At 37.8% G+C, this 18191-nt stretch overlaps 1 protein-coding gene across 4 annotated transcripts in view; it reads right to left on the bottom strand.

The window, feature by feature from the left end:
* Positions 1–18191, bottom strand: part of B3glct (beta 3-glucosyltransferase) — a 107778-nt gene that overhangs the window by 20260 nt on the left and 69327 nt on the right. For all 4 annotated transcript variants that reach the window (XM_048800787.1, XM_015484190.2, XM_048800788.1 and 1 more), the window contains exons 10-13: positions 17193–17262; positions 9688–9801; positions 8523–8622; positions 2013–2132 (exon numbers count right to left, since the gene is read on the bottom strand). In XM_048800787.1, coding sequence (XP_048656744.1) covers positions 2013–2132; positions 8523–8622; positions 9688–9801; positions 17193–17262 — 404 coding nt within the window. The remainder of the gene's footprint in view (positions 1–2012; positions 2133–8522; positions 8623–9687; positions 9802–17192; positions 17263–18191) is intronic.

The following is an 18191-nucleotide window of genomic DNA, read 5'->3' as shown; positions in this document are numbered from 1 at the left end:
TAAGGGGTGGGGCCTGGTGGAAGGTGATTCGGTCACTAGGGCCACTGCCCCCAGAAGAGGCTAATTTTATTCTTAAGAGACCCTGTAGTTAGTTACCACAAGAGAGGATTATTATAAAAAGATCAAGCCTGACCCTTTAATCTCCTGTTTCCTGACTAAATATGTGATCTCTCCCTCTTGCACATACTCCTGCCATGGCTCTATCCGCCATGATGTGACATATCCAGAAGGGCCTCGCCAGTGCTGAGCAGGTGCGAGCACTATGGTTTTGGACTTCCAAAACTTAAACTAAATAAATATAAGTTACCCAGTCTCAGGTATGTTGTTAAAGTGAGAGAAAAAAATGGTAAGAGGGACATGTTCTAATCTAAGGGATTAAAAAATAGAAATAAAAGGTCCTAGTCTTTCAGAGGTATATAATCACTGAATATAATGCTGCCCAGTATATAGTGAACATTCAAAAAAAAAATCAATTGAATGAATTTAAATGACTAGAGTGGAAGACGAGTTAACATTCTCCCTAAATACCCTAGTAGCAAAGACTATAGCAGTAATAGAAACAACTAACTGCTCAATTGATTTACCCATATAAATCAAATTAAGGTCTTTCCCCATAAGAGATGAGGCAGGTGCTTCATTTAAAAAGATTGATTTTTTACTGTTATTTAAAACCTATAAATCCTATACAAATGTTATTTAATTGCCTAAGTTTCTATACTACTCTTTTTCTAAATGTGATTTATTAAGCATTGGACAATTTTAGAGTATAATGGCTTATTTTTCAAAATTAAAATCTATAAGCAATTTTTTTTAAATAGACAATCCAAAGTAACTGGCTGCCTAGAAGCACTAGTTATTATAGGGACATTTCTAGCAAGTACTTTGAAAAATATTTTCATATTGTCTCTTCAAGGGGTAAATTTTCTTTATTGTGGGTTCTTTTCATGTTCAGGTTTCACAAATATAATATTCACTTTCCTATTAGAGGAACAACTACTATTTAAAGAGACTCGTATGTCAGTATAGATCCCAGTTCCACAGACCCTCCTCTGCCTTGTAGAAAGGGAAGTTCAGTCCTCTCTACCTGCAGGCTCCACATTCATGGATCCAACTGATCATAAATCAAAATATTTTTTTTTGAATGCACCTGTACTGAACATGTAATATGACGTAGGATAAAGGAAATGAGACAAGTAGACAGGACAAATAAAGGAAGAACAAGGAAATATAATTTTAATTTAAGATTCCTCATATCTTTCCAGGCCTGTCACTCCTTGAGCCTACCTCTCTCCCAGGCCTGTGACTCCCAAATTTTTTGGAAATCTATAAATCTTGAAGTCACTGAAAATTCACTCACTCATGATAATTACCTTGGGCACTGTTAACTAACCCACCAATAAACCAATTAAGCCAAGAGATATGATATATTAAGAAACCTATAACTGATCAGATAATGGAGACCACAGCAGCCTAAGATCCTGAAAATGGCCAGACCATCATAAACTGTCTCTGAGCCCCAGACTGACATGATCCCCATACACCTCCCCATAATCACCTCTTACCAAGTTTTCTTCTAAGAAGAGACAGGGCCCCAAAAGTGCATCTCTCGCTCTGGATAGTCTGCATTCTCCCTTAAATATACATTTCTTTTCTAAATAAATCTCTGTGTCTCTGACTGAAGTGCTGAAATTCTTCTGCATAAGGAACCCACCAGAGCTGAATTGAGGTCTCCCAACTGAGAACCCCTCCAACCTCTTAGGGTGACATAGACATTTTTACCTGTCATTATTTTCTAAATAACACAATATAAGACCTACGTCCATGGCATTTACATAGTAATAGGTATTACAAGCAATCCAGAGGTTAAAGTATACAGTAGGATGTACATAGATTATATGCAAATACTTCAACTTATATAAGGGACTTGAATATCCGTTCTGGGGTCCTGGACCCAAATCCCCCACGGACACTGAGAGTTGACTGTATTTGTAAAAAGCCATGCTTACACTTACCCTCCTCCTCCTGTGACATAGCTGTAGCCATCAGTGCCCAGGCCGTATCCGTAGCGCTCTCCCAGGACTATGGGTTTACTGGAGTCGTAGCAGCTAAGCAAGTGCCGGAGCCTGGAGATGCTGAGATGCCAAAGAGAACATAAGTAATAATTATTTAATTCATGTGTAGTCTCAAAATAAATATTTCATAGTTCTTACATCTCCCTCTTTTTGTTACATAGCTCTATATAAGGAAAATGCTGGAATGAAATTCAAGTGATTTATGGAATAAATGGATTACTAAAGACCCCCCCCCCCCCAAAAAAAAAAATAAATGTATGAACACTGTACATTACTGGAAGTAAAAGAGAAACTGAGAAACCAGATGCTCACTACCCAGTTTGAAGCAGCCTCTGCCAGGACCTGGCTGCCTCATGTGGGGGAGTAGGTGGCCGGTCAGTGGCGTGAGGTGGCCAGTGTGCTATAAACCTCACTTCCACCCATCCTACCTGCAGGTGAGTATGAACTAATCCTTACACCTTTTCAGGTGGACTTGGTTGTTTCTGTTTTTTAAATCCTTAAATGTTCCAAAAAGAACTGTGAGGTATAAATGTGTTCGGGGACAGCTATGCCCAGCATGTAGCTGGAAGGTAAGGAAAGAATTGGGACAGTGAGGCTTTCCTGGAAATCCTCAGAGTATGACACACACCCACCAATACTCAGTAATACCACCCCAGGGCATGAACTTTTGGTCTCTGTGCATCCCTTTAAATGCCCTTTGCCCCCATCAGTCTTTGTTATGTGTCTAAACAGCTCACAAAGGGCAGTGAGAATATCCATGAGCTGGACAGAACAATGCCTGCAACTATAGCTACTGTGAGAATGAAATAAAAAGATTTCCCAGAAAAATAAAAACTAGAAATCATTTTTAATGCAGTGGCAAAGGTTGGTGAGAAGAAAGGCAAGTTTTCCCTTCTAAGGACTTCCATCACTTAGAGATGCCTTATAAAGTCTTCCTACTGTTGCCTCTGGAGATTTTGAGGTCCCACATCACCAGGTCATAGCATTCCTTAAGATATTAATCACTGATCCTTAAAAAAAAAAGTTTCCATGGTCAATAACTTTGCAAAAATTTCTAATGAGCCAAACTTTGGCATGTGTCTCAGCCTGTGATTCATGAGCATCATGAATCTCCAAGAGGTGGGTTGATATGAGGCGTTTCTCTAAATCTCTATCGGTGAAAGCTTTTCCCACAAGCAGTGTTAACTTGAGCACACCGGTTTTCTAAAGACTAATTTCTCTTCTCTGTAAGGGGATGGGGTAGTGATAATGAGGTAGAATAAAAAGATAGAAAGAAGACAAAAGGAAGACAAGGATACTGTAATTTTAATTTAATTTTAATACTCCCCTAGCCAATTGTTCTCCAGGCCTGTCACTCCCAAATTTCTGGGAAATTTATAAATCTTTACTCCTGACCTTAAAGTTACTAAAAATTCACCCACTTATGAACACTGCCCTGTGTACTATTAATGAGCCCACTCATCCATGTATTTTTAGACTAGATTGAGCAAGGGGAGAGAAGAAACCTATATATTGGGTACTTTCCCCACACTAACTATTGATCAAATAATGAAGAAGATACAACCAAGGATCGCACAAAGTTTCCTTTAAAGAGAAAAGCCAGAGACCCCAAAAGGCTGCTTTTCACTCTTCAGACTGCCTCCACTCTCTTTGAATATGTACTCCTTGCTTTCCCAGTAAATCTCTGTTTATGCCTCTATCTGACACATCTTAAAATTCCTTTCTGAGTCATTTGTCAAGGACCCCATCATCTGGAGTTGAGGTCTCCCTTTGCTGGTATCTATCTCCTTGGACCCCCTCCAGTAACTAGTGGAGAAGTATAAAAGAGGTCCCTTTTCCATCCATACTTATGCATCCTTCAGAAATGCCCCAGCTGATAAAGTTGAAGGTGAAAGTGAAGAAAATATTGAATGTATATATAAAAAAAAAATCTCCTGCAAGTGCTGGTGCTCAAAGGGTCTATAAGTCTGCAGACTAGGTTTACATTCTGTCTGAAGGTCAAGGCTTCTGAAAATGTTGGCAGTTTCTGAGTGACTAGAGAACACCATCTCTGGACACTATGCTATATTCAATATACATCTTAAACATGCTAAACACCTAATTTGAAATCAGTCTTCAAGTCATCTGATAAATAGCTCCACAGAGAAAGGCAAATAAGTATGCTGATACTATTCAGTGATGGAGAATATACTCATAAAGATCTGTAAGGAAATTGTAGCCTTTTGTTTATAAAAAGGTTCTGCAAAAACCCAGAGCTTTCTAGGGCAAATTTATGTCTACTTCTGGACCTGAAAAAAAGAAAAAGAGCTTTGTGATATTTCTCTTTTTCCTGCATATTGTGAAACTGTCGATTTAAACCGAAACCTTCACTTTCTTCAATTGTAAGGTTAAAATAATGGGAATTTAACATCTCTGGGTTTCTTTTCTTTATAACACTATTTCCATATTCACAATATTACTTTAAAGCCGAAGGATCACAAATGGAGTCTGATAATTATCACATACTTCATATTCGCTAAAAAGTGGAAATGTGGATAAAGCAGATAGATCTCCAATTCTATCTATGGAGATTTGGCTACTGATCCAGGAAAAGAACTTCATTTAACAATCTGTTCCCATTTCAGGCAATTTTGAGGCACAGAAATGAAGAAAAACAGCATGGAGACGCTCAACAGCAAGTGTGATCAGAGTTACACTGATGCTTCTTAGTAGCGTAGACAGATTTTAACTGTTAAATATTGATCTTTAAAATAAAGAGGATGTTCCACCCTGACCTATTATGGTATTTATTTTTGAACTTTTTCCTTGGGAATAATTTCAAGATTACAGAAAAGTTACAAGACTGGGACAAAGAACTCCTATATCCCTTACCCAGACTTAACCAGTGCTTAACATTTACCCTATCGGTTTTATCATTCTATGGATTCTGCAGGTGTATACCCTCCCACAACACATACATGTTGATTATATGTACATGCATATTTCCCTCTTCTGAAATATTAGAGAGCAAGTTGTATATATCATGTTCCTTTCCTCCAATATACATCCATGCATATTTCCTAAGAATGGTAAAAGCAAGCAACTTCAGGAAAATTAACATTGGTACAATGAGTTATTGAAAGAGTTAAACTTCCACCTGCTATATGTCCCAGATGGTCCACTCCTATGCATTTTAGCTGAAAAGAAGGCGGGTGTCTATATGGACTTGTACAGAAATATAGACAGAAGCCTTAGTTATAATGACTCAAAACTGAACCAGTGACACAGTGCTTCTATTAAGCCAATCACTAGTCTAATTTTACAATTAACTCAGTAATGTCATGTATAGCATCAGAATGAAGTCCAGGATCCCTTACTGTATGTATTAATCATTTCACTTTAATCTTCTTTAATCTAGAACCAGCTCCATAGCTATGCTTTGTCTTTTGAAACATTGGTAGTTTTCAATGCTACAAGCCCCTCACCTTTCCTCAAACAGAACCATTTGCATGTTGGGCTTGTCGGAGGTTTCGCAGCCCAGTCACGGTATAACATGAGTGACTCTGAGTGTGTGTGGCACAGATGTGTCCGTCTGCCCATCCTTGGTAAGACTTACTTGATCATCCAAGTAAGGAACTGTCTGGTTGCCCCACGGGACAGTATCTATATTTCCCCTGCCATTACTAGGCATCTCTGTGTAGAAACTTTAACATAGACAAATATCCCAGTCCTCATCAAAACGGGCTCTAGTTTTGCATTAGCAATTCTTGCCTGAATCAAACTTCACTATGATGGTTACTAAGTGATGACTTTTCCAACACCACCCCTCCCTGCACCTTTATCGACCAGAATTCACTGTCATCCTGCGAGCAAGAGCCCACCTTCTCTCCATTTATGTACATATGTATGTATTTATTATAAGGATGGACTCATGATTTTTAATTCTAATAGCTCATAATTCATTACTGTCTTCAATTACACTGATGCTTTACATGTCCCAGATTTGGCCAAGGGAACCCATTCAAGCTGCCTTCTGTGTCCTCATGACATGTTCTTTTCTTCCTCATCCTTTTTGCCACCCAGCCCCCAACTTCTTTCTCCTAACACCTCCTGGCTTTCTAATATAAAAAGATGTCCTGGAATGAATTTTGTGCCTGCCTTGCCTTGGCCCTGGCATTCGCCATCTCTCCGAGAAGCCCTGATTCCTTTGAGGAAAGCTGTACTACTAACTCTAGGCAATAGTGTCTCAATACTCTGGAGTATCTTTGCTTCTAGCCTCTTGCAGAAGAAAAAGCCAGGAAACATATATGTGAACACACACACAAAAAAAAAAAAAAAAAATTCAGAAATCGTGAGTTCTTACAAAAATTATAAATTCTTTCAATTTCAGGCTCTTCCCATAAAGCTTTCCCTTGACCTCCTCTGTTCTTTATTCATATTCTCTTCCATACTCAGAAAACTGGCTCCCCAAAATATCAACATCTATTCAAGTCTATAATGTACCTAAAATAATTTCAGAATTGCTTTGCCCACACCACTTCCAAAATCAGACCTATACTAAAAAATCAGGATTTGTTTGTAGTTCCTCCCTTCTTCTCACTCTTGACTGAAGGTATATATTTAAATACTATCTTCAAAAATTACTTGCATTAGTTATTTTTTTTCTTTCTTAGCGTGATTATATTTTCACATGAAGTACAGTTGGGTCCAGTTTGTTTTCGTTTTTGCCCCATCCTTGTTGATTTTTTTTTCTATCTAGGTTAACTAATTTCTAAATGTGTAACATATTAGCATGCTTCCCCGAAGTCAACACTAAATTGTCCTATGATCCAGGAATGCCACTTCTCATTATACACCCCAAAGAATTGAGACCAGGGTCTTGAAGAGCCACCTACACACTCAAATTCATAGCAGCATTATTCACAAAAGCTCAACTGTGTAAGTAACCTGAGTGTCCATCAGCAGATGGATAGAGAAGCAGAACATGGTACATCCATTCAATGAAATATCATTCAGCCTTAAAAAGGAAAAAAAACTGAACAATGTGCTCCAACACAGATGAGCTTTGAGGATATTACACTAAGTGAAATAAACAACTCGCAAAAAGACAAACACCTAGGATTCTAATAATTCTTATTAAAATTTCATTGTAATTTGTTTGCTTTGGACTGTTTTATAATTTAGCTATAATTGCTGATATGAATTTGCCTTCTATTTCTTTCTTGAATGTATTAAATACTAGTTTCCTCTCTTTCCTGTTTTGTCCTTTTTTTAAAATTTTGCATTCGGGGCATTTTTTCATGTCCCCAAATACGTGTTGATCTTCCACAAGTCAAAGCTCCATGTTTCTGTGAAAACAGAAATACTACCTCCATGCTGTTGTTTTTCATGGAGAAGAGGGGTTGGCCCTGAATCCTGCAGATTATTTAGTCTCAGGACTTAGGATAATTTAGAGAGTTCATTATTACCAAGGATGATATCAGAGTTTTGAAAGGAACAGTAACAAGGTTCAAATTGATCATAAGGCAACATTTCCAGTGGAGTGGCTAAAGACTGGGGACCTAAGTGACGTGGCTATGGGTACAATAACTGCTATCTGAGATGTTATTGAAGAGGACATCCCTCTTGCAGTCTTAGAGGCACTACTGCTCTGCTTTTGGGCTTGGGTTCACTGAGCTTCTTGGATTTGTGGGTTTATGATTTTCATCAAATTTGGGAAATATTTCCTTAAATGTATGTTGTTTCCCTCTTCTTGGGGGACTCCAAATGCATTTGAAACTGTCTCACTGATGCTCTGTTCATTTTCTAAAATTATATTTTACTTTTGTGTTTCATTCATTTTGGATACTTATTACTGCAATGCTTCTAAGTTCACCATTTTCTTCTGTACTGTTTTGAATTTCACCACTGTGCTCCACAATGCCTAATTTGCTGTTAATCCAATCCAGTGGGGTTTTGCACACCAGACCATGTAATTTTCATCTGTAGAAGGTGAAAGACTAGAAGACTATTTCAGACTGATTTATACCTACATCTCTTCTTTCTTTTTCAGATTTGCTAAGTGGGACTAGAGTGGTGTTTGGTCTAGGGTTAACTAGTCCTTGCTATTGAAGCTAGACTCTCCCGTGTACTCTACCCAATACTCGGCCAATCGTGGACTTTCCAGTGTGGCTGGTGGCAACAGGCCCCAAGCCCAGCCCCTTTGGGCATCCACCACAACTCCCTCCTTTCTAATTACTCTGAAAGCTTCCTTAGACCATCTTTAGTGCTCTCTCCTCTCTGGTGCTCTGTCCTAAAAACTCTAACAACTTTGTCTCCTGAGTCTCTCAGCCCCATCTCTTCAACCAAGAGTCTGTAGGTTCCTGCTGCCCTCTCATTAAGTAGTGGCTTGGAACACTCCAAAGGCACCACAGCTTTCAAATATGGATATATGTAGAATTTAAAGCACTTGGGATGAGAACAACTCCTTACCTAATTAATGTATCATCATCCACAATGAGGAGCCATGGTATTTTGTCACGATTGTGATTCAGAAATCTTTCTAAAATGGCAAATGTTTTTCCACAATGACCTAGGAAAGGTAAGAAGAAAACTTAAAATGCATTATTTTCTCTAACCTAGGTAAATTCATTTTTTTAAAGTTTTTAGTTTGAAACTCTCATAAGTAATTACAAGCTTGGATGTTAACATGGATCTTAAAAATTGGACATTTTCCTAGAAAGTAGCATTCTCAAAAAATTTTCACAGACATAGAGAACAAGGAAAAACTTCAGAGGCCATGAAGTCTAAGCCAGTCATTTCACACATGAGAAAATGAAAATGGAAAGTGGGAGAGCTTAGGGGAATTACATGAGGTCACACAGATAATTTGCAGTAGAAAATTAGTATCTTCAGTCCAGACAAATAAGAAAGTTTTCAATCTCACAGCAATTACAGGCTGCAATTTTTTTTGTTTTATTCATAAAAGGAGGTGGGGGACTAAAATAATATGGAGCGGGGGGGAACACTAGATTAACAGTCAGATGGACAAAAAGCATCTTATAATGAGGTGGCCAAATGTCTACTTTCCTTTTTTAAAAAAATAAGAATTTTTTAACTAGAAAACCTGCCATCTGAAGAGAAAAGCAGGTATATTTCCAATGCTTTGCTAATCAAGATACTAAAAAATAACATAGAGCTTACTCTACAGCTAACAGTGCAGAATAGGGACAGGAGCTACTCAGAGAGGCACACGAGATGTGAACTGGACCGTCGGCTTAAAAAGATGGAGGCTGTCTGTGGGAAGATGACAAGTTAACTTTGCACGTCCCATATGTCCGGGCTGCACTGTGGCAGAATGAAAGACCTAGTGCTCAGCTCTGGATCACAGCAATGAAACAGACCCAAAACAGACTGCAATGTTCTTGTTTGTACTACAGAGTCTTTAATTTGAGGAACCAGACTGCATCTGTGGGTATAGATGTTGGCTGTTAGAATAAGAAAAAAAAAAAAAGAAAGAAAGAAAGAAAGAAAAGAAAAAACAAACTGACAAGAAGTAAAAATTTCAGTACTTAAAAATATTTTATCTTTATCCTTATTTGCTATATTTCAGAATGAGGATTTGATTTAAGGGGAAGAGTAAGAACGAAGCTCTCACCTCTCTCTGTGTTGGGAATTCCCAAATCCACAGTAGGGATGGAACTTTCCGCATAGTCACTGTAGTACTCGATGAGGCTCGCCTGTCCCTCCCAAGTCAGCTTTATGATGGGTACTGAGAAAAACAGAGGTGACAGTCACTGGCACAGTATAACGGGAAGCTTAAAAACTCAAAATGGCAGCAGGATCCCCTGCGAAGGACAAAGGTGACCTCCGCCTCTCCCTGTCCCAGGGCCCTGAGAAGTCCCAGCACTGTTCACTGCTAACTGCACACAACCAAAACCCTCTTCTTAGAGCATTTTCAATGTCCCCTAGAACCAAGCAGTTCTCATTTCCTGTGATAAATGCACTTACTTCCCTACAATGACCAATTTTCTAGTCTAATACTACTCTTGTGTTTCGGAGAATTTTAACTAATGTCTCTCTTTTCCCAATAGGTTATTCTACCTACAAATGGATTTTTTAAATGTGTTGTGGGCAGGTAGGAAACAGAAATGCTTTTAAGGACTGGAATAGTCATTGTGGTTCTGGTTGAGATGCAAATTCAACCCTCTTAACAGTGGAGCACAGGAGGACCCTGTCAAGCCATGCATGTTCCCACACAAGACACCACCAGGATCCCTCAACCCCAGAGAAAGCATGGCCTTGCCTCTGAGAAGCTGTATGTGATGACTTATATTAGTGTCACACTTTTGAAAAACGTGAGAGAAATAAAATTGAGAGTCACTGAAGACTTTAAAATTCTTGTCGATAACAAATAAATTATTTTTCTATACCACAATAAACACAAACAATAGAAAAATTTCCTGGATTTTTGTATTTTAGGTTTAGATGCTCAACAGTAGTGGTCTGCATATCTTATGTGTAAAATGATCCCTAGTTCACATTCATTCACCTGGCTGACTATCTAAGTAATTATTTTCTTCAAAAAAAAAATTTTTTTTTAATTACTATCTGAGCATCTCTGAACCTTGAGAAGGGGTTTCTGCTGTTGTTTTTGTTTTTGTTGGTACTGGGGATTGAACCCAGGCACAGTTAACCACTGAGCCACATCCCCGGTCCTTTTCTTTTTTTTCTTTTTATTTTGAGATAGGGTCTCACTAAGTTGCTGAGGCTGGCCTCAAACTTGCAATCCTCCTGCCTCAGCTTCTGAGCTGCTGGGATTACATGCATGTGCCAACAAATCCAGCTCTGTTGTTGTTTTAACCATGTTAATTTAAGATCTTTAACTAATGAAGCAAATCTTCACTTGCTTTTTTTTTTTTTGGTACAGGGATTGAACTCAGGAGCACTCGACCACTGAGCCAAATCCCACATCCCTAGCCCCCCACTTTTTTATTTTTGTATTTTATTTAGAGACAGGGTCTCACTGAGTTGCTTAGCTCCTCGCTTTTTGCTGGGGTTGCCTTTGAAGTTGGGATCCTCCTGTCTCAGCTTCCTAAACCACTGGGATTACAGGTGTGGCTTGCACACACCCGGCTTCACTTCCTTTTTTGAGATTTTATCAGATCTTACCTCTTTTCCTTTTTCCCAACCCAAATTAAAGCCCATTATATGCAAAAATTCTCAGTGCAATGTAAAATTTAAATGTTTAGTTATGGAAATCAGCAAATGTAGAGCCCAGCTCAGACAACATTTATATACAAAATATAAAAGTGTGTTCTTTTAAAATCCACTATCCACCAACTTTTATGAAAGAAAAATGATTATGAATTCTGAATATTTATAAAATAATCACCAAATTATCCACTAAATATTTTTAAACATTAAAGTGTAACTGTTTTGCAACTATAGAAAGGCACATAGTTATAAAGATTTTTCGCTGCCAAAATGGTCAGAGATGTCATAAATAATAGAGAAAGATGCTGGAGGACAAAAAAATAAAAAATTTCAAACACCTCACACTTCTACTTCCCAAATTTTAGCACAACAAAAATCTTAACCCAGGCAAGCCAAGCCGCAGTTTACTTTGCACATAATAAGTAAGAGGGCTTACCCGAGAAAGGCACCCTGCAGTTCGTCTTCACTAAAATTTCATTCTCTTGGGTAAAATGCCTATTGCATAACCTGGAAGAAGCTGTGAGGTAAGGTCAAGAACTTTCCTCAGACCCCAGCATGGGTCCAGCAGGCAATGCAAATTCTGCTTTCAATTTCCTCAGACTTTAGCCTCCAATCTTTTTTACTCTAAGAGCTTTATTAAACAGCACAGGTATTTATTCTCAATTAGTTGATTTAAATGAAATTGAAATAAAAATCAAGTGTGACTTAGCTCTCTGCTCTACCTAACTACTTCTGCTCTACTATTACTACCTGACTATGAAAACTTGTGTTCCTGTGTACTTTTGGTTTTAGTTTGAAATAGAAATTTCATAATGGTAAGAGCTACTGTGTGTCTGTGACTTATTCCCCAATGCCTGATACAGTGCCTAGGACATAGTAGTTGCTCAATAAACAGTTGAAGGAGGTCTGAATTTTGTAGTTATAGGTGTCTCTATAAAAGGCCTAAGACTGTTTTTTAGAAACTAGTTAAAAAAGGAAGATTTTATGCATAATGACAATACATCCTATGATACAAGGATGGTACCATCATTATCAATCATTTAAAAACAGGCCAAACATTCTAATGTTGTAAGATTCTATAATGCCAAATCATTAAACAATTTGTTCTGTCTCTGCCCTCATCAATATAATTCCTGTGTTTTTATCATACCTTCTAGCCATAAAGAATTTGAAACTAAGTTAAGTCTTCTATAATAACAAATTACAGCTTTATTTCCAACTTTGATTCTAAATAAACTTTTAGAATACTGGCCTATTTTATTAGAACTGTTTGAATTCTAAAATGAATTTATCCTACTATTACAAAATGTTATAGATTGTACCAAGGCACTGCACTCCTAAAAATATTAAATTAAAAAAAAATTTTAAAAGACAAAAACAAAAACAAAAAACCCTTCAAGATAGCTACATATCTTGCTTGCAAGAAAGAGAATCATACTTTCTACCACATAACAAAGTAGTAAAGAATGCCTCTTTCAAGAAAGTTTGCCACAGGAAAACTTAGAATAGGGGCAAAGTAAAAATTTTGCTATTAAAAACAAATCCTAGCTGCACAGATGGCATAAATCTTCCAAGCAGAAGATGTGTCTTGCTATGAAGTACAGAAACACATGTTTCTACCCCTGGAGAATGCACTTGCAAAACTGTATCATATTATGAATGAAAATGAATTTGATCCTTGAATGTTTTATAAATGTTCAATTAATCAACTGTGAATGGCTATTTTGATTTAGAGGAATCTGCTACTTTTGATTGGTAAATGAACCTTGTGTCCCTGTGTACGATTCAGTGACCGCAAATGAAACCCTGGCTGTGCTTCTCAGGAGAGAGAGGGGCACACAGGAGTGTGCTCTAATTCCTCATTTTAACACTGAGGCGTACTTAAGACTGGGAAGCCGCCCTCCTGGCTGGTTGAAAACAACATTTTTAGGCAATTTGGAACATCAGCTATTCAACATTGGAGCAAGAACACAGCCAGCCTTCGCCTGACTCTCCTGCCGCTCTTCAAAAGCTCATCTCATCCCCTCTTCTGACCCCAGCGGGGCCTTCCATCTGGCTGCATTTCAGTGCAAGCCTCACCTTTCACATAAGCATATTGTGCCTGGTACCTGCAGCTTCTTTCATCAAAGAAAACGCCAGCTACCCAACATTCCTCTTAATAAATTAGTTCCAACAGGCCTCTTTTAGACAAGATCACAGCAGTAAAGATAGCAAATGGGTTTTGTATTTTCTTTACATCTGAAAGGAATAAAGTATATATATTTTTAAGAGTTCAGGAAGCTGTGATAGGGAACTAAAGGCCGAGCAAATAGCAATTTAACCTCTTTAATTAGGGCAAAACTGCAGGAGGGGAGAGGCTCACAATCCATCAGTTGATGAGCAAAATTGGTGTTCACCATGAGGTAGGTGAGACTCATGCACCCCAGAGCAGAAGGTGTCAGGAATGTGCTTGAGGTTCTCAGACAGCTCATGTTACCATGCAGTGAAAAACACAGACCCCACAGGAAGTAATCCAGCTGCATATTAAAACTCCAGAAATCTTTTCTTGCTTACATATAATGTTGCACGCTATACCCAATTCATCAGCATATGTAACACTTTGAAAGTTCTTTAAAATCCTGCTAAATGTTTGCCTCTCTGAGAGAGTGCGGTTTCAACAGTGTCAACATATATTACTTTCTGGAGCCAAAATATTAAATGCATTTTTTTCTGTGTTCTAAGATTATTCTATTTCACTTATATCAGAATCCGGACAATTGCCATAACATAGATGTTTCATGGTTAGGCAAAAAACAAAAACAAAGTGTAAAACATTTTTAAAAAACTTTGAACTTCCTTTTATTATCAATTTGTCCATGAGAGTACTAAAAAAAAAAAAAAAAAGAATCCAACATGTATTTTTCCTTGCTTGTCCATTCCCCATCTTCATCCAGGGAGGTAACCAATACTAATGAAAGAGAAGGGAGTGCTCATCACTCACAGTATGGCCCACTCTCAATTTTTCAAAGATAAATAGAGTTTCTTTTCTGTTTTATTCCCCCTCTGGTGCCATTTGGCCTGATGTTCTTTCAAGTATTTCTACCAGAGTGCACAGAGAATAGGAAAAAGCTAAAAATATCCTAGACCATGTATTGGGCTTGACATTAGCAGTAACGGGTTTGGAAGAGGGCAGCCTAAATTCCCAGCCCTAGGTGTACTGCAGACCTCTCAGGTTTCAATTCCTTGCCCCTGAAAATGAAAGGTCTGAACTTTCCTAGCTTCCTGCCAACTCCAAACTGACCTTGAACCCCGAAGGGCATCAACATGAATATTAAAGACAACTTATCAAGGTCAGCTTGTCCTACATCCAAGGAGATTACAGCATAGTTGTGCTCTGGTAGAAAGAACACAGGGATTCAGGAGCCAGGAAATCTGAGTCCTGTCCCCCCTATGCAATGGGCTTTGAAAGATTTGACCAGTTGTAGATCATTCCATGTTCAGCTTTCCCTACAATATCCAATGATAATTCCCAACAATTATCACATCTTGAGGAATTGTCCACATGAAATTAGAAGATCAAATATATAAGAAAAAACACAACCGAAGACATAAACCAGGTTCAGCAGTTTGAAGCCATTACCTCAGCATTGGCCTTGTCACGGATAGGATGACTGGATGGTTCATTCTTCGGGCCAATGAGTGGTTACTTACACTCTAACCCACTGGTGAGGCAGGCTTTATTTCCATAGAGCAAAATGGAGACCAAAGATCCTTATGCTGCACCTTAAGCTACCTTTTCAAATACATGCACCTAAGTTGACAGATGTCTGGTGAGAGAAACCCAACTACAAAAGCCTCATAAGTGGGACATGGTGGTGCATACCTATAATCCTGGCAATTGGGGGAGGTTGAAGCAGGAGGATCGCAAGTTCAAAGCCAGCCTCAGCAACTTACTGAGGCCCTAAGCAACTTAGTAAGACCCTGACTCAAAATTAAAAAGAAAAGAAAAAAAAAAAAAGAANATGTGATTCTGCAATCTGTATATGGGGTAAAAATGGGAGCTCATAACCCACTTGAATCAAAGTGTGAAATATGATATATCAAGAACTATGTAATGTTTTGAACAGCCAACAATAAAAAATTAAAAAATAAAAATAAAATTAAAAAAAAAAAAGAAAATGCAAAAGACTGCCTAATTTTCAATATCAGAAAAGTGCTGCTTGAAGTGAGGTGTTAAAAAGAGAGAAATTATGTCTATTTATATTTAGGACAGGTTTTTAAAAAAACATTAGCACCATAACTAGCACAATTCTGTAATGACACCAAGAGAGAATCAAAACAACCTTCATTTGCATGCCAGATACCTGAAAAGATCATCTCAATTTTATATAAACAAAGGAATCAGAAAACGAAATTACTCAAAATTACTAAATAAAAATTAACAAACTTTTCCCCCATTTCTGTAGAATAGGAAAAATACAACAGAGAGGGTCCCTAATTTCACTGTAACCTGAAAAAAATGTGTTTCGAAGGAGAATACCACCCCTGCCCCCACCCCTCAACACCAGCATTCTTAACATCTCTATTACAAAAATAATCACTATTCCAGAGCAGCCTCAAGATCAATGACATCAATTCAACTATTTCTGCTTACTACAAAAGAAAACAAAAAAGTCTAGTTCACTTCCCAATCACCTTTTTGTAAAGATACTTATTCACAAGACAACCCACAAAGAGCCCTTCTGGACTATGAAAAAAGCATTTTAAAAGAAAATAAATTTAGATTAGAAGTATAATAAACAAAAATCTTATTTTAATTGCTATAGTCACTGTTAATATTTTAAGAATATTTTAGAATTAAGAACTAATATTTAAGAATGACTATTTTAGAACTTCTTGCATAATGAATGCATATATTTAGTCAGATTTAATAGGATCTGAAATTTGACGTGACTGTTTTTGGCAAATATGAAGGTTTTTAAGATATTTTAAGAGATTTGCTGATTGTAAGATTTTAATTTATCTTGATGTCTTAAGCAATACTATAATCCCAAGTTATTATATTCCTTTGTTTGGAAAACATCTTACCCTTTAAAATATAATTTGTATGCATAATGTTATCACAGAAAATATGTAAGTGAATTTCCCCCACTGCTGCATCCCATGAACATGACAGCTGGTTTAGAAGCCTCTCCTACATAAATATCATACCCTGGGTGAAATCGACAGCCTTTTCATGGGAAAAAAAAATTAAAATATGTGTTAAAATTAGAAAATGCAAAAGACTGCCTAATTTTCAATATCAGAAAAGTGCTGCTTGAAGTGAGGTGTAAAAAGAGAGAAATTATGTCTATTTATATTTAGGACGGGTTTAAAAAAAAAAAAAAACATTAGCACCATAACTAGCGCAATTCTGTAATGACACCAAGAGAGAATCAAAACAATCTTCATTTGCATGCCAGGATTTCCTTAAGGGCCCCTGTTCCAAAAGTAGCTGTTTCCTTTTTCTCCAATAAATCTACTCATGAGTGGATATATACCTTTATTAAAAAGTGCCAACATGTGCATTTGGAATAAGTATTTTTAAAAAGGCAGAGCCTTAAAGAAGATATTCTTGTTGGTTCTGTTATTTGAGATCCCCTCTCTCTGATATTCTTCATGCAGTTCAGAGAATGGACACAATAGGACAAAATGGACATACAAAGTTCACACATTGTCTCCAAGATTGCCACAGCTGAGCTTTTCCATTCTAGTATTTAGAAGGGCACTGGCCACTCGTGTTTCAATACAGAGTTTTCCTTCCTAATTGAGCTCAGTGATTGTAGAGGTAGGATGAAGAATGCTGATTAGGTAACTGCTATCATTTCAGCATCCTGCGCCTTTCTTGAGTTTATACCGGGTTTGCACTTTATTTCAAAGGCAGTTTGGATTTAAAAGTTCAATAAAAATGAATAACCCAAAACATACTTCTTTCACCATGAAATTGCTTGCATGTTTTTACTGCAACAAAAATATCCTCCTTCTTCACAGGTTGTCCCTAAAAAAAAAAGAAAAAGAAAAAGAATACATATGAGTCAGCGTTATCTTTGCTCACATTAGATCTCACAAGTGCTAGAGCTCAAGGTAACCAATATCAGGAATGTCAAGCCTATATTGAAGGTAAAGTTTTAGGGACACACACACACACACACACAAAAAAAAAAAAATTCCAAAACTGTCATCCAGCTGACAGCATAATCTCTGGACCTGGGTCACAGATAGACCATTTATAGACTGTGTGCCATGTTTAAGCTCTCTGAACTGTCTGTTCATTTAGAAAAGAGAAATAATAAGCCCTTATGGCTGTCATTGATACTGTAATAATTAAGCACATAGCAGGTGATTAATAAATGTTACTTGTGTTTCCTTTTCTTTCCCCAGCTGGTGAAGATTTTGACAAAAGGAGAAAGAAGACGGATGATTTAGTACAAAACCAGTGATGACTCTGTTTTCTGGGCCTGGCCTTAGTTTGATGTTGAAAGTTATTTTTACGGCCTTTTTACTGGCTTCCCAGGTCTGAGCCAAGGATGTTCTGCCCTCTGCCAAAGATGGATCACTTCAAACGTGGGTAGGGAGGATCATGCAGAAGAAAGGGGCACACAGGGGGATCTGTCAACAGCACACAGCACACCTTCTGCTTCCTGGGGGCAGGTGTTCTGACCCCTTTGTTCCTGTCTTAGGCCTGTAATAACATTCAGACACACTTCCTCAATCATTTGGGGCTGATTTATAGTGACACCTAACCCCAGCCCTGTCATGTCACTCAGAGCACCAGTAGCATTAAAGAGCAAGCAGGCATTATGTTTAGAAAGACTGGCTTTTAAACAGGATGAATTTGAATTTGAACTCACCTCTCCCCGAATTAAGAACAATTTCCTCAAGCCAAGAATGGAAACTAAATGATGGCAACCCCCCCCCCCCCCCCCC

The sequence above is a fragment of the Marmota marmota genome, unplaced genomic scaffold (assembly GCF_001458135.2).
Source record: "Marmota marmota marmota unplaced genomic scaffold, marMar, whole genome shotgun sequence".
NCBI classification, from domain to species: Eukaryota; Metazoa; Chordata; class Mammalia; order Rodentia; family Sciuridae; genus Marmota; species Marmota marmota.
This window is presented reverse-complemented; position numbering and strand designations above follow the sequence as displayed.